The 12,671-nt window shown below is 38.7% G+C and overlaps 1 protein-coding gene across 3 annotated transcripts in view; it reads left to right on the top strand.

The window, feature by feature from the left end:
• negr1 (neuronal growth regulator 1) overlaps positions 1-12,671 on the top strand; it is a 148,567-nt gene that overhangs the window by 29,166 nt on the left and 106,730 nt on the right. For all 3 annotated transcript variants that reach the window (XM_047586831.1, XM_047586830.1, XM_047586832.1), the window contains exon 2: positions 10,407-10,645. In XM_047586831.1, coding sequence (XP_047442787.1) covers positions 10,407-10,645 — 239 coding nt within the window. The remainder of the gene's footprint in view (positions 1-10,406; positions 10,646-12,671) is intronic.

Here is a 12,671-nt window from a genome sequence, read left to right as displayed (position 1 = left end):
GAGCATTTTTTCATTGCACCAGAAACATTTCTTCACATGAAGCTACATTTATTGATAGGATAATCGTTCACCCTCACTTCTGACTGTTAAAATCCTGTGACTGTTTATTTGGTCAGTGTTTTGTTTTGGCTTATTGTGGTTGCTTTTCCATTCTCTCTTAAACTCCACAGGTTCCCTACCGTAGTTATGTCACCTCCATGCTTTAATTTTTTTTCTCAGTTTAGTTTACATTTTCCATGCCATGGTGTAAGCGATTAATATTAAATTGCTCACTTGTGCATTAATGAATGTAGAGCTCAAAAATAATTAACATCTGAATATTAACAACAGTATGCTGACTATTTAAATAACTTCTTGATCCAGTTTCTCAGCTCTTGTTAAACTGAATATCTTTGGCTTAGTTTTTTTTTTTTAAGATCAAATATTCAGTTTAGGGTAACAATATTGATAAAATATGTGATTTTTCTGTTGTCTGTCCAGTAATAAATCAAGAAAATAATAAGGAGATTAAGTGATGACAAAAGAATGGATGGCCTCTATGAGGATGAGAGAACCCCCTTTATAAGTGATCTGCTTTGCTGTTTACTATCCACATATAATATCACATTTGAAATTAAATGAAGCATAATTAAAAGACTCCCAGGGGCATGGCAGTGTTACAGCACCCAGATTTCCAGCGTTCCCGTCTGGGGTTTGTCAGCCACCCACTGCTTCCCTCACTTTGATCTCTGCGTGGTTAAGACATAGCGGAAATGCAGTTATGTACCATCTTTGTATTCTCCTCTTCTTCCCAGCCCCCCTTCATTCCATAGGATAGTCACAGACACTTATTCACTGTAAATGTCAAATTCCAGTCAGTCATTACAAGCGCACAACTGGCGCTTTAATGAGAAACTGCAAAAACTTATGAATGTCTCTCATAGTTTTTCGGTGAACAGCAGTTACAGTAGCTTTCAAGGAGGGCCCAGCTGTGTGTCTTTGTGGGACATTTTTTTTCTTTTGAAATAACCTCCAAATACGTTTGCTAAACTGTCAGTGTCTCCTCACACCGAAACCACAGGAAGGTGGCAGTGTCCAGTGTCGAACAAGCGGTTTTGAAGGACAAGGTAATTTGATTTGGGAGATTCGTTGTTGGTGGTCTCTATAACCACAAGTAATTACAGTCACCTGTCAGGTACCCAAAGGAACGCAACAGAGTGCTTTTTAGTAAGCTATTCTATAGTAATACCCACAGAGCCCTCCATTGGTAGTCCTTAAGGCTGTATTAAAAGTAGCAACACAAGTTTAAAGTCCCCTTAATTGTTTTTTTTTTCCCCCCATTGCATTTGACAGTTTAAGGTAGTGTTAGCGTGTAAAAACAAAAACAAAGAGTCCATGCATCTTCTGGAAACATTTCTACACCAATTTGTGACTACAAATAAAAAGGAAATGGAAAGGAAATGTGTTTACTTATGGATTATGGGTCAAGGTAGTATGGAAATGTTAATTTGGCTATTTGAACATATTTGTAAACTGTTCACGGACAAAATGTAAGCTTTTAATATAAATGAAAAACATGATTTCTCTCCACCTTGTCATGTGCATGGACACTGAATACACTGTGGATCACATGGCTTAGCTCACTCTCACCTAGGAGCAGAGACATTGCAGGTTGCGTACGTGCTTTTCAAGACGTTTAATGGCCTGCTTTGCAATGCAGAATGCTCTGGGTGCAGTGAAATAAATGAAGTGATTTAAAGGCTGCCTTCAGCCTGCAGCATGCTTCAATTTCAAGAAAGAAATACAGACTCATTCATCTCCTAAGTGTTCATGTTGAGTCATTGTGACTGGAAGTTCAAATGAGGGATGTTTAGCAATAAATCTGGTCAGGAGGTGTGCTCCTGTCCTGTGTTTGGATCTTTTTTAAATGGTTCAATGCATGAAAAGAAACATGGTTTAGGCTTAGCTGTACTGTAACAGTCCTAAACACTATGATCTTAATGCAGAGTTGTGATTCAGGGGTACAGATTTATGAACCAACAGTGTTCTCACAGAAATGCTGAACTGTAGTATTTGCCTTAGGAAATAGATTCCCACACAATATAGCATTTGTTTAAGAGATAATGGCACCATAGACTGGTTGAATGTATGATCGTGCTTTGTCTAGCTGGGTTTTGAATGTGACATTTAACAGTATGTGTGCTGCAGACTTCTGTTTTGATGTGAATCCATTAGGCAGAACACATTCACATATTTATAAGATGGAATTGTCTGGGGTGGAAAATGCTCGCCCATTATGCCATTGCAAAGGCTCTTCTTTATCCTCTCAGAATTTCAGCTATCAACTTTTATTTGATAGCTACTGTGTAAGCCCCATTCATATTTATTCACTCAGAGTTGAATTCATTCAGTCAAACGTCAATGCTTGAAAGAAGAATCAATAATGTGAATTAATCCAGAGATTACTCGTGTAGAGCTTGGAACGATTTTCTGTACATGAATTAGCAGACTTACCCTCAAATTGACACAAATAGCTTGTGAAATCTTCCACATGTGAGTGGATGGAAACAATTGAAAAGAGGAGCTGCAGACTTTCTTCATTATTCAAACCTCTGAAATGGTGTTTCCCTCATTACATGTCATTATATTAGCTGACTTTACTATGACAACGCTTTCGTTTTCCATGTGAAACAACAGTAAACCATACAACTGATGCCTTTGTAAGCATGAGTCACTTCTTGTGCTCAAGCATGGAGGTGCACCTGAAGGGACTCAAGGCTGGAGGGGACAAACTGATGTTGTTATGGGTTTCTTATAAGAACTGCTGTGGTAACAACAGATACAGTAGACAGACACACACAGCCACACACAGCCAGTCAAAACTTTGGACACACCTTATTCCAAACCTTTGACTGGTAGTGTAGTGTAGTTAGTAGTCCACAGTCAGATGTTCTATCTTAGTGTCAGTTCAAACATAAATGACACTAATGGGGAGAAAAAAGACTTCCAAATATACACTTCTTCTCACTTTAAGGGAGGTTTAATGGCCGTGAGACAGGTTTAAACTGTTCTCTTTGTCTGTCCTGTTAGATGTTGGTTTCAGCATTTAGTTTATGTGGATTATAGCTGGAAGGCTTCAGATGTGTCCCACCGGCCAGTCAACAGGATTATTTTAGGGATTAAGAGCCTGGTGCTCTGTACCTTGGTTGCACTGCACTAGAGTACGTCCTCATTCTCCCTTATTCTCTGTAACAACTCCACAGCCCAAGTCTAAAACATCAGGACACGAACCCATACCTACGCTTGACACATAATGGAACAGCACTGCTACAACTGTCAGAAAATGTCAAACACTGTAGTTTGGAGATGTTCTTGCTTAATAAATCGTATTGTAGAAATTGTATTTTGCACATCATACAAAATTTGACACATAATAACCAATTACAATGGTATTGCAATTGATTATATTATTAAAATCAAGTTACATGTCAATTTGCAATCATACAGTAATATAATTTATTTTCCATATATTAATAACACACAATTGAGTAGGATTGCATAAAATGACCCTATGCTGTACACAGTTACTTGTTTATTAGTTACACTAGCTAATACACAGCAAACTATTGCTCTGCATTTCCTGTACTAAATCCAGTCTTCACTAAAGCTATAATGTTCAGTATTCTTAAATATGTATATGTATATATACTTATATGTAATTTTGTATAAATCTGTATAAACAAAAAACCTCTAAGTGTTTGATATGCTCTCATCTAACCAAGTTTTCTTCTTGTATGAACTTCATGAGGAAAACCATTCGATAAACTGACTCTGGGGCTGCTAGCTGATCTTTCCCACTCAGCTCATCAGTATCTCAAGTGCCACTTGAGGTTGGCTCTAAAGCTGAGTAAATTCCCATAGACACAGATTTTAAAATGCTCAACATTATAGAAATAAACATGATTACACCCTGATACAAACAGTACAAGACTTAAAGCTATGCAAAAATGAATTGTGTGACCGGTCACTGACAGTCTGCTTTGTGCCACTCCCTACCTCAGCTTGAATTAAAGAGTTTAGCTACTTTTTTGTTCAGTCAATGGTGAATTTTGAAGAATTTTGTTTTCTGAACACACTCCTCAGTTTCACAACTTTCCAGAGATTTCTAGGTGACAAAATAAATTCATAGTCTGTTGTCAGTCAGTTTAAGATTTGAAGCTTTGAATGATCAGAGTCTGTTGTTTTCATAAAATAATAATATTTAAATTATTTACTATGCTGCTGATACTAACATTTTATATGTTTTTCATTATAAATGAAGACCTACCAGTTAGTGTGCACACAGCATGCTGCTTCCAATTAATTCATCTGGAACAAATGCTTCTATTACGACCAGATGATTTGTTTAAGGGCTGGTATGATTTTAGCCAATTATCTGAGTTTCCAAGTTTACTTGTGATTTTATTACACATATTCCACTGAGTCACTGCCAGAGCAGATCTACTGGGGGGCAGTGAGTCATCTGCAGGGGGGCACTGCCGTTTGAGAAATATTTTATTTCTACCCTACACCCAGGGATGCTTGGTATAAATGGGCTAACAGGGCTAAGCCCTCCCAAGCTAACACAAAAAAAGATGAATAACTTGTTGTTGTTGTTAAAAAACAACAGATTGTTTTAAATACAAGAGTAGCAACACTGCCAAAAAGCCAAAAGAAAACCCTAGAATATATCAAATTCCATTTATTTAATTCTTGTAAATGATTGACAGGTGTCATGTCACGCCCCCTTCAGTCACTGATCTCACCTACTATCACTTAAACCTCACTAGGATCGCGGGGGGTTGCTGGAGCCTATCTGGAGCCAGCTGTCAATGGGCGAGAGGGAGGATACACCTTGGGCAGATCGCCAGCCGTACCCAGGGCTAACACACAGTTCGTTTACATGCAGAGCTTAATCGAGCTATGCTTGAAATTCGACTTCGCCTTTGACGGGAACATGTCCTCCTCCTCCACACTAGGTGGCGATATGTGTGTTTTCAGCGGGATGATACCATGTTTACACGGCCTGCTTTCCAGTTGACCTATTACAAACAAGAGTACAAACCAGACGGATAATACTGGAGCTCTTTTAATCTCAACGTAATGTGCGCGCTACTTTTGGTGCAGGTAAGGTATGTGATATCTCTCCAGTGGTTCTTCTCCCGACTCTGTTTACTTCTGTCTTCTTCTGCGACCGACTTTCTTGGTTGTTTTTGTTCCTGGTCACATGCCAGTGCAACAGTTGTGGGGCATGTGCACACGCGTTATCCGATTGTAGTCCGATTAAATGTATACATGGCGGAGCAAACCGAATTCCAATTGCATTATAAGGGTGTCTTAATCGGATAGTGAGAACTCCGTTTTAGTATCGTGTACTTACATTGTTCAGTTAGAGTCTGATTAAGGCAATAATTCGTTTTTTTTCCACGTGCATGTAAACGCACTGACAAACAATTATTCGCACTCACACTCAAGGTCAATTTAGAGTCACCAGTCAGCCTAACGGGCGTGTGTTTGGAGGTGGGAAAACCCCACACAGACACAGGGAGACCATGCAAACTCAAAGCTGGACTTGAACCCGGACCTTCTTGGGAGGCATCAGCACTAACCACCAAGTCGCTGTGCAACAAAGTTGGAAGTGGGTTCATATCGGCCAAACGATGTCCAAAAGGACATTCAATAAAATCGTAAGTTTTGTGTTCCTTGGTTTGAAAGAAATGGCTGGCTAATGCGAGTGTAGCCAAGAATTCACGTTTCTGTTTTCCGTGTCTGCCTTTTAGAGGAGGTGCAGCACAGAATTAGAAAATATGGATGCAGCACTAGTCACATCGGAAACAGCGTTAAACTGTCCATGTTACGGAAATGCTGACTCAGTATTGCCAGCTGTATGGTTGCATAGTACATTGGTTAGCGACACTGGATACCACATGGGACATCGGCAAGTATCTTTAGACATAAAATGGATTTTTTTTCCCCCCGTAGTGCAGTATGTGTGTATTGTTGCTTTTGCTGCTGTGTTAACTATTTAAACTATATTTTGCATTTGTTGGCCCACCCACCAAATTTCACCACCAGCCGCCACTACCTACACCTCTCTTCATTAATAACAAAGTATTTGTGCCATGGCGCCACACATTACCCCTGTCACTCGTGGCAGTATGTGGCGCCATTTTTCTATTTTGTATCGTGCCTGTTTTGTGGCATTATAACTTTTACTCCTTTTAGCTTTGTCTTTGAGCCTTTTGTTTTTCAGATTGTCTATTTTCTATACTGTTGATCAGTTCCTCAGGGAAGTCAGTGGCAGGGCAGAACTGACAGTATTGCTAAGTTGAGTATAACTCTAAGGAAATGTTTGGACTTCACTGCAGCAAAAGATATCAGCTCTTCACACACATCTCTCGTAGTCTCCTTTCATTAGTGTCTCAACATCCAGTCAGTTGGTGTGAAATGCATTTTCTCATTAAAGGACTCATTGGACAGTTGAGCACCGTTGAGGCCAGTGAGTCGTTGTAAAGTTTATAGAGCATACAGTGCAGGTATAGTCATCACAGCAGCTCTCTCTTTGTCTGTGATTTGGCTAAAATGGAACATGTATCCCCAAATTTAGCATTCTTCTAATACCCACACACTCATTATCCTGCTTAAATACATGTTTCATGCAAGCGAGTTAAGTGCTTATTATTAACAGAAACACAAAATAATAGTCTTGAAGCAGATGTTCTTCTGCAGTGATCTGTGCACCACTAATTTTTAGACTTATTCCAGTTTAATGAGGACTGGTAAAGTATTTCTGGTGGTGGTTTTAGTAGCTACATTTATAATTTAGTGGCCAAGTATCCAAGTGAATAGATTATTTTTATACCTCTCTTGTTATTGTAAAGAAAGACGAAAGGATGCCCTATTTAACACCTCACTTTGAAAAATAAAATAGAAATAATACACCTGAGCTTTTCTGTAGAGTGGTTTGCTTTTTATTTCATTTAAGTCAAAGGTGAGTTTATTTGCTCTTATGGCTTTTCATTTAAATATCCCTTGTGTTAACTGTTTCCTTATAACTTTTGAATAACAGCACGAGAAAGACCCATCCAGAGATGTATCATGCCTCTTCCAAATATATTGGAAATAAACCTGCTAAATGCAAACTACTAGATTGTGAAAGTCTAAAATATTAATTAATTATTAATTAATATTTGGAAGAAATATGGAATCTGTAGAGTTGGTGTCAGGTGCAACAGTTTTATAAAGCAAATAAGAATCTGGGTTAGAACGATGCCATTATGTTAATTATGGCATCTAATCAAAGAGCTTGAATGAGTTTAGCTAAACAGATGAAAATCTGCTACTTTTACCAGCTGCCATACTGTAATTAATGGTTTGTCATCATTCTTCATTCACATGAGTTGCTCAACCACCGGCTTATTACTTTTATGCATAATCGTGGGGGTTTGAACTGAACTCTGTTCCATGATCCAAAATGAAAAGAAAAAAAAAACTTGTAATGTGCCTGGTTCCTCAGCAGTCACTCATCAGAAGCAGAGATGAATAAAAGTATCAATTAGTGAATGTTAGTGAAGGTGTCAAGGCTGCTGCAGAGCGGAAACTCATCCATATGTCTTTGGAATAATTACCTGAGCTTTGTATAAATCATGGGCACTACTTGCCAATTCACTAAAAAGGTGCTAACGGTCCCGTATTGTGATGAATAGAGTAGTGATAGCAGGGATAACAGGGCTGACTGTACTAGTGTATCAGGCAAATTTGGGCTAACACCACTACAATTATATCACAGCATTGTACATATTTACAATATTCTATTTGTATGAATCAGTTTTATACCACTGATCTGTTCTGAGCTGTCACTCCATGAAATTGGTTCACATCTCAGGCAGCCAAAACGGCTTGGCCCAACAACACCCTTCATCTGCCACCCTAAGATGTCTTATTCCAAAGTTGTGATGAGTTCCTATATTGTTCCTATTGATGACAACACCAACAACATTAGCCGCCAAGACCAACAACACCTGAGACAATGTGTTAATGTAAAAAAGCCTGTTTTATTCGAGGCTATATAAATGCATGCATTGGTGTGAAACCTTTGTAAGACAATACAAAGACTGTGAGATAACAATAATAACTTATTGAGAGAGGGTGCAAAGACACTCAGCAGTGATAAGCAAACTGCAAGAACACAGAGGAGTGGCTCATTGAGATGTAGGAAAAGTCAAAAGTCTGCATAGAGATCCAGGCAGGGTGAAATGACCTCCAGACATACTTCTGCCTCCACAGCTTTGTCAAAGTGATACTTCACTGAAATCTCTCCTTGAAAATTGTCCATTAAACTTTCCTTGCTTCTTCAACAACAGCAGAACAACCACTCTGATTAGGAGTTCATATTACCATGGTATAGCAAAAGTATGGATGTTTTCATGAAACTCTATTAGTCCACTTGTCTTTCTTTCAGTGTTCTGGAATATTTAAGAAAAGAGGTGATAATTTTTGATAATTTTTGAACACCCATGAACCCATGAACACCCGTCACCAATAAAATAAACTGTAACTGACAAGCATTCAGACTTACCTTGACTTCTGATCTCTTTTGAAAGGGGTAGCTTTTTTACCAGCCACCTTTGAAGCCTATGTGGAGTGAATATTCGATTCTGAAGGGACAGTTTCTGAACTGGGGAATCAATAGCAACTACACAGGAAAAAACGTTTTTATTTATTTTCTGGTTACGTTTTACAAAGATATCTTGATAAAATCCTGGCAAATTCCTTAGATTCTTTTCTGTGGCTGTGGGCACACTGATGTGTTGTGCATTAATGCTCAGTCCTTAAGCTTGTGATCATAGGTAACATACCTTGCTACACTTCTCTCAATGACAGGGAGTGTATTCAATTATTTACATAATGTTAAGGCAGTTTTCAAAGAGTTATGGTCAGTCTGTAAAACTAAATTTGTGCTTGAAGGCCACATATGCACCTTTATCAGAAAGTAAAGTATTTTTCATTCCTGTTTTGTTAACAACAAAACCAGAAAAGCAGTGAAAGTTGTCTTGAGACTCCTTCAGTAAATCTTGCCTTAGGGCTAGGAACAACATGGCTCAGGTGGTCAATGGGCTAACTAACTGACAGGTCCTTATGGGCTTTCCATAAGACCTGGACTTCTCTCTTGGTCTTTTTTATTACCATCCATCCTCTATTGTTTGCCACTTATTTGTCACAATACCTCTAGGACAGGGCCTTTTCCTAAGTGGAGACCAGCCTGGACTCAACCATTGTCCTCAACCTGCTTCTCTGACAGACACTTTCTTGGCATAAGGAGTAAAGAGCTTTGTGGTTAGTGCCAAACTGATTTCCTCGGTGGCTTTACTACTGGTGCTGGCAGTCTGCATGGCATGTTGACAGCAGCTAAAGAGCCAGACTTGATTGCCTCTTTTCCTTCTCATTATTACAGTATTCGTCACAGAATATGATGCCATTGCTCAACAGTCAGAAATAGAAGTTGAGATTTCCTGATTGGTACTTCCCATTCTTTATTGGTATGATACTTGAGTCTGGCCTACCTAGCAATGCAGGAAAACAACAACAACAACAGAAAAATAATATTACTACCAGCAAATCCTCTGACAGTGGTAACCCCATACTTATCTTGTTAGGCAGTTGACTGATTCTCTGAGTCTAGACGACTAGCTTTCCAAAGTAAAGTGTGTTAGGGTGCTCCTGTAACACAGCTTTTTAGCAGTTTGTCTCCTCTTTTGTGCATTTTCAACATTTGCAACCTTGTACCAAACTCGGTGTATTTCTAAGTTACAAAGGCCTCGTAAATCTTGCCCAAGCTTCGCTAAGCCTTGATAGTTGAAAAACCTTGTTAGAATGACAGTGAAGGAGAAGCTAGACAAAATAAGCTAGTTTCATTTCAAAATGATTTCTTTCATTGTATGTAAGAAATGTTTGTTGTGTTTACAGTATTTACAGTACAGTATTGACTCTGCACTGTGATGAACTGCAGTTTTGGTCTGAAAACACATTCCATACGCACAACAGTTACTTGTGACTCTTGCTATGAAAGACCCAATCCAAAGCCCAAGAGGTGATCACAGTTGAAATTCTTACCAAAGAAATGGTACAGCACTTGGGTTATGTCCAGGATAAGACATTTGCCACAGACAAATCAAATTAAATCTTAAAGGTGCGGAAATATGCTGAGTCACATGATGCAGCTGCAGAAATCTCTTGTTACTTACTTTCTGGCAGCCGTTTGTGCCTGAAATTGAAATGTGATACATCTTGTTGTCCAGATGCTCTGTAGTTTTACCAAAAAAAAAAAAAAAAAAATCACATTGAACATTTTTCTGTGTGGTCTGACTGTGTGTTTCTTGTCAATTTAGGTGCTACCTCTTGGATGGCATCTCTAAAGGAGCCTGGCTGAACCGCTCAAGCATCATATTCGCAGGGAACGACAAGTGGTCTGTGGACCCACGCGTGTCCATAGTGTCCAGTGTTGGAGACAAGCATGAGTACAGCCTGCAGATACAGAAAGTGGATGTAACTGACGACGGCCAGTACACATGCTCAATTCAGAGTGAGCGCAATCCACGGCCAAAGCTCCTGAACCTTATTGTAAAAGGTGCGTACAGGTAGTCCACTTTTGTTGTATGTTTTTTGTGAACTAAAATCTTATTTGTTCTTTGTAACAAAATGCTGGGTAAACGTGTTTGGTGAAGGTACATTTTGTGCTTGTGGAAGCCCGTTGGTTTAAGTGACTTAAGAGTGAGTGTAAAACCTTAACCTAGCCTACAGCAGGTAACACAAGTACAATCCTTTACTATTAATGACATGCTATATATACTGATGCGGAAGCTTCTAACGTTAGCCTTTAACATAGAAAAGAGCGCAAATTGGATTTTACCACAGGCAACAGGGTTGCACTTGTATTTATATTTTATCGACCGCTGAGTACACTGTTGTAGGCACAGAGGGCTAATTGATGACAACGTACCAGTTGTTACTTGTTGGAGTGATAGGTCCTGCTCAGACCTTGGATTGAAATCTGATCTGGGCAATCTGATCACAAGAGACCAGCTTTAGGTATGTGTGTTCAGACCTGGCATTAACATGTGCCTCCAAATGCTTTTCCAGGTCTGATCTCAGTTTTTGCTTCAAGACTTTGGCACACATTTTAAGTTATTATTTATTGACTTTCTTGACATTAGTCTGACCTGCACAAAACTCAGATTATAACTCTAACCCTGGAAATTTCTATGTGCACCGTATTCTTTGTTAATAAATGTGCATAAATGAAGAAATACAAAACTTAACCACATGTGACTCCTCGTACCTCAACATGACGGCATCAATAGTTAACACACAGTCACACTCGGTTATTCGTATTCATTTGTAAATTCTTACTCAGATTTCTTTATATTTTTAGTTAGTTATAAGCTACCCACAACTGCAAGGACAGAGTATTTAAAAAGGTGATCACATCCCCCATATCCAATCTTAATACCAGGTCTGAACAGACCCATAGTGTTGTGGCTGGGTTTGCATGCTGGTAAGGAGACTGTAGGTAATAACTGAACTAGAAAACAGCATGATGTAAAGATTTGTAGACAACCAAATGAGAATGCATCTGTTCTCTTTATTTCTTTTTAATTGCATTATCTATCTATTTGACTCATAAGCACTGGTCTTACATTTATTGTACCTTAAGCAAGAAAGCAATTAATTGAAAGTGCTCTCCACATTTTTCAGTTTCTCTTTCAGTCTAAGTTAGTCTTCATTTCTTGAGAACATAATGAGGAAATATGCATACTTCCACACATAATATGAGCAGAAGAGGCAAGGGTCAGGTGCGGCCCTTGTAGAAGTGTGAGCACTGATATGTGAAATGTGCAAGTGGAAACAGCTTCCCAGCTGGCGTCTCTGTTGTGGCATCTGGAGTGAGCTTCTGTAAATTATTTTAGGCGTGGGATCATACCTGCAGTTTGTTTTGTTTGATGCAAACATATTTGCCTTTTCTGCAATACAGTGGTACAGCAATAGTAGCTTTATGTTTTGTGTAAATAAAGAAATTAATAAAAAGAAAGAAATAAGTCACATGGGTTCACAAACGACCTGTGAACTGCTTTTGTACACTCACTACATCCTCGTTTACCTCCTTAGGTGTTCCTACCTGTTATAAAAACATGAGCAGAAAGAAGTCTGGCCCCAAAACATTTTTGTTAGTCAGTATTTTCTGATATGATTGCTAACATGTGTTAACATTAGTTAACAATGAGTGAGGGTAGGTAGGATGGTTCTGTGTGTGTGCAGAATCTTTAGTGTAAATTAGTTCCCAGAGCTTAGTACAGTTATTGTGTACTGTTTAAAAGGTCCGTTTTGTTTTTATTAGCTTTAGTAATTGTAAATCTTGCGCCTGAAAAATCCTCCACGTACAATGATAATAATAATAACACTTAACAAAGTTCAAATTTAAAACTGCAAAATCAGCACTTGGTTAAGGCAGCAGATTCCCAATAGACATTTCTGTGTCTCTAAACATGTGCACCGATTTCTCCTCGTGTGTGTGTTGACAAATATGAACAGCTTGACGGAGACTAAAGACTTTACCACTTCTGCTGTGAATGTAGTAGTGAGCTCTGGAGATCAAA

This window comes from Mugil cephalus, chromosome 6 (assembly GCF_022458985.1).
Source record: "Mugil cephalus isolate CIBA_MC_2020 chromosome 6, CIBA_Mcephalus_1.1, whole genome shotgun sequence".
Lineage (NCBI taxonomy): Eukaryota > Metazoa > Chordata > Actinopteri > Mugiliformes > Mugilidae > Mugil > Mugil cephalus.
This window is presented reverse-complemented; position numbering and strand designations above follow the sequence as displayed.